This window comes from Solanum tuberosum, unplaced genomic scaffold, assembly GCF_000226075.1.
Source record: "Solanum tuberosum cultivar DM 1-3 516 R44 unplaced genomic scaffold, SolTub_3.0 scf00255, whole genome shotgun sequence".
Lineage (NCBI taxonomy): Eukaryota > Viridiplantae > Streptophyta > Magnoliopsida > Solanales > Solanaceae > Solanum > Solanum tuberosum.
This window is the reverse complement of record NW_006239184.1, coordinates 741,003-745,117: the sequence shown is the minus strand read 5'-3', so window position 1 is coordinate 745,117 and position 4,115 is coordinate 741,003. Positions and strand designations below refer to the sequence as shown.

The window sequence follows — 4,115 nt, the reverse complement described above, 5'->3', positions numbered from 1 at the left end:
ATCCCATTAGCCTTACCAATCCACCTACCCTTGCTTCTCTCACCACAATTTCCTGTCTTATACGCGTATTGACAACTATATATACTATATTCAAGTATTTCATTGACTCCATTACTTCGCTAACAAGTTTAGTTACCCATCCATATAATAATTCTTGAAGAATTTTACTGCATACCCACAATGAGGATTTTCGTTTTCTTGATGTTGTTGACTGTTGCAATTGGAAGTGAAAATCTTAACTCTCATGTGTTTCCGAGGCCATTGATTATTGAGTATCCTGAAAACCAATTGAAGTGTACGAGTTGGAGGTTTGCTGTTGAAACGAATAATTTAAGTCCATGGAAGACGATTCCACAGGAATGTGCTGATTATGTGAGGGAATATATTGTGGGTCCGGGTTATAAGATGGACATTGATAGGGTTTCGAATGAGGCGGGAGAATATGCGAAAAGTGTTGATTTGGGAGATGATGGAAGAGATGTGTGGGTTTTTGATGTTGACGAAACTTTGCTTTCTAATCTTCCCTACTATTCTGATCATGGTTATGGGTATGATTCTTCACTAATTTTCTTTGTATTTTTGTTAAATTTACTTCATTATTGCACTCTTAAACGCTGTAAAACTGTCTTGTTGGGTAACGCCAATATTGGGGCTGGGTGGCCCGGGGTTAAGAGCCATAATTGAACATGACTCTTGTTTGTTGGGCTTAGTTAAAGAAATAAAGGCTATAGCTTTTGGCATAAGCGCTTAATCCTAACATGTCTAGTAATGAAATGTCCCCGTTGAGTCTGTCCAATAAGGTTTTGGCCTAATTCACACCCCCAAAAGATAAGCGGAGGAAGATTGCCCAAACCATGTAAGGAGCCTAGGCCATTCATCGCCCCCTCGAGTCCAGATCGAGACATTCTTTATCCAGGGTTTCACTGTTTGATTTGGTGTGCAGTTGTCTGGGATCCTGAGGACACATTGGATTGGGTGTGGATTTGATACCACTGATAGGAAAAACAGATTAGAGAAGAAAAGTAAAAGTAGAGTAGACAATGAGATGGTGAACGTGAAAAGAAATTGCTTGACTAATTTCAACTATGCTGCAACTGTAGCAGTTTTTTATAAGCAAAAACATAGCAAACTAAAGCTAAAAATTTAGCAATTACCCCACAACGTTTTCTCCTATAGACTAGATAATGAACCACATTAAACTACAATTTCTAAAGACTAGGAAAAACATAATCATAGTCTTAATCCATTATGTAAAAGGTGATAGATTGAGCATCATTTTTGCTAATTTCCATTTTGAAGGGGATTTTCTCTATTTTACTTGGAATTATGGTTCTGCTTCGAATTTCTTATTAGGCATTATACTATGTGTAATAGTAAGCTAATGGTGATTTGTGTTGATCTCATTATTGTAGATTGGAGGTTTTTGATAGTGTGGAATTTGATAAATGGGTTGAGAAGGGAACGGCGCCAGCCTTAGGGTCCAGTTTGAAGCTTTATCAAGAAGTTCTGAGTTTGGGATTCAAAGTTTTCTTGCTGACTGGGCGCAGCGAAAGACACAGAAGTGTTACAGTGGAGAATTTGATGAATGCTGGATTCCACGATTGGCACAAGCTCATTCTTAGGTGAGTAAATGAGTATGGTTTTATGAATAAAGTTTGTTGATTTCATTCCTGGTGATAAAAATTGGAAAACATATATGAGATATGAAACATTTCAGAACGAAATTTGTCTAAATGTATGCTCCGAGTATGCTGCTCGCTTACTTGTATGTGCATATATTTGCTGCAAAACCATACTTCATTCAGTAGTTGCCAATGTTTTTCAATGTGTTTCCCCAATCACAATGTGATTTCACATTGATGAACATTGGCAAGTAGATGTAGTTGATGCATTTTCATGTTGAATTGAACTTTCCTGTACAGATTGATTTTGTAAAGTTCGTTTTTTTAATTTGCTCGGGCACATTTTACTTATCTCACCTACCCATGACATGATCTGAGCCAGATGATGATTTATTAGTTGGCAGAGCATTATTCTTTATCGTTTTCTTCTTGCTGAAGAATAACACATGATCAACTCATTTTGTCTGGATCCATAGTTTTGTACAGAATGGAGGTTGAATATGTGGGATATACATTATTATTGATGCTTAGTTATAGAATGGGACATGTAACTCAGAGAAGGGAATGTTTGTGGACTCTGTAAATCTCCATGGTTGTGCTTAGTATTTGAGCACCTCTTGTTTTTTCCTAATGTGGACACAGATCCGTGCTAATGTAACTACTATATCATGCTGGGGAAAGACACAAGAACCCCCTCAAACTATGACCAAATTCTCAACTACATGATTATTCTTTGTGGGGTCCTACTACCCCAAAACTATTTTAAAGTAGAATTATTGCCAACCTGAAAAGCCACAACCAGATGTGTGTTGTGTGGGTGAAATACAAACACCTTACACGTGTTTTTTACCACTTTAAATTTTTTTGGACACTTGTTGTGCTTCCTTATGTTTCTTTTCCTTATCTATCTTCCAGTGTGTTCTAGAAAATTCGATCATAGTTTGAAGGGGGTACTTGTGCCTTTTCCCTAAATACCAGAGTGAAATTTTGACTAATGATTCTGATTCTATGCAGAGGGTCGGACGACCATGGCAAAACAGCAACAACCTTTAAATCAGAGAGACGAAATGAGATTGTAGAAGAAGGGTTCCGAATAGTGGGCAACTCAGGAGACCAATGGAGTGATCTGCTAGGTTCTTCTATGTCTAATCGCTCATTCAAGCTTCCAAATCCCATCTACTACATTCCCTAAAGTAGAACTTGTAACTAATAGGTTTGGTAGCCCATGTTGATGCAACATGCCGATGATTTTTTTTTCACTGGCTAATGGCTACCTTATAAATACTGTAACTGTAATTCTTGTAATCCCTTAATCTGGATTATTGATGATTCAATTAATGTATGCCAATTCAGCGACAATTGTGCATAACCACCATTTCCGTCTGTGACATCTCTCACTCACTCTCTCTTTTGTTTTTAAACCACTCTTTATTGTTTTGTTTAGTCCCACTGCCGTATCATAGCAAAGTTATGAAGTTGGCGCGTTTCAGAAGTTTGCTGCTTAATTTACTATGTTCTTTTGCAGTATTGGTAGTATTTGACAACTAAACTAAATTGCTTTTGGATCCTACAAAATAATGAGGTATAAAACTGAATGATGGTGAATGGAATACCTAAGATCACTCTGTAAGACACAATATAGTGTGTAGCATCCAAGTATTTGGTATAAAACTAACTGTTGGTGAATGAAATACCTTTGTCAGATAAGATCACTTTGTAAGACATGTGTAGTATTTGTTGTGTATGAATGTAAAGGGCCACCATATTTATTGTTTGCACATACACCTATATATACATATAGGAAGGGACTAGTAACATTCTTGCAGTTGCATTCTTCTTGGATATATACCCAGAGCCAAAATACATGCCATGTATTTATTGTCATCAGATTTTGATCTCTTGGCTCTTGCACACGTTTGGAAATCGGTCCTTCCTTGCAGGCCTCAATTTCACAGTGAAGAACACCACTCTTCCACTCATTGTTTTGTTAGTATAACCAACAACAAAAGTAGAGCCGTCAATATGGGCTAGGCCTGTTGGGCCGGCCTGGCCTAACCCGGGATTTAATAGGGTTGGGCTAAAAATTTTGGAGCCCATTTAAAAAAAGGGCTTTTTAGCCCGGCTTGAATAAGCCTGCTGATTTGTGGGGCTTGAGAAATATAGGTAGGGCCGGCCCGTGGGCTAATACAAATTAATTAAAAAATATAATATAATATTAAAATTTAAAATTAAAGAGATTCAAACTCAAAATCTATTTAAAGTTTTTTAGGAAATCACTAAGTATAGAAGTTGCATCCACCATGAAAATGTCCAAACACTTGTTGCTACTCAAAACTGGTTACATGGTTTTTCTCAAACTGATAATATATTTTTGTTTACATTTAAATATTATAATTCTCAATTTTAGTTATTTTTTAATATTTAACTAATTGAAACCGCATATAAATTGCATATGAAAATGAAGATGTTAAGACAACCTTCCCACAAGTTGAT

The 4,115-nt window shown here is 36.6% G+C and overlaps 1 protein-coding gene across 1 annotated transcript; it reads left to right on the top strand.

Annotated features, from left to right (window-relative positions):
- Positions 1-2,981, top strand: LOC102589261 (acid phosphatase 1). The gene is made up of 3 exons (XM_006357858.2): positions 1-548; positions 1,413-1,622; positions 2,637-2,981. Exons 1-3 carry the CDS (start codon positions 181-183, stop codon positions 2,812-2,814), a joined length of 756 nt encoding a protein of 251 aa, XP_006357920.1. The 5' UTR covers positions 1-180; the 3' UTR covers positions 2,815-2,981.
- Positions 2,982-4,115: the final 1,134 nt, after the last annotated feature.

Bases quoted from the DNA above. Each gene is read 5' to 3' on its own strand.
- LOC102589261 (XM_006357858.2), top strand. From the start codon at position 181: ATGAGGATTTTCGTTTTCTTGATGTTGTTGACTGTTGCAATTGGAAGT. The intron at 549-1,412 runs GTATGATTCTTC...TCATTATTGTAG, and splicing joins TATTCTGATCATGGTTATGG to ATTGGAGGTTTTTGATAGTG. The intron at 1,623-2,636 runs GTGAGTAAATGA...GATTCTATGCAG, and splicing joins TGGCACAAGCTCATTCTTAG to AGGGTCGGACGACCATGGCA.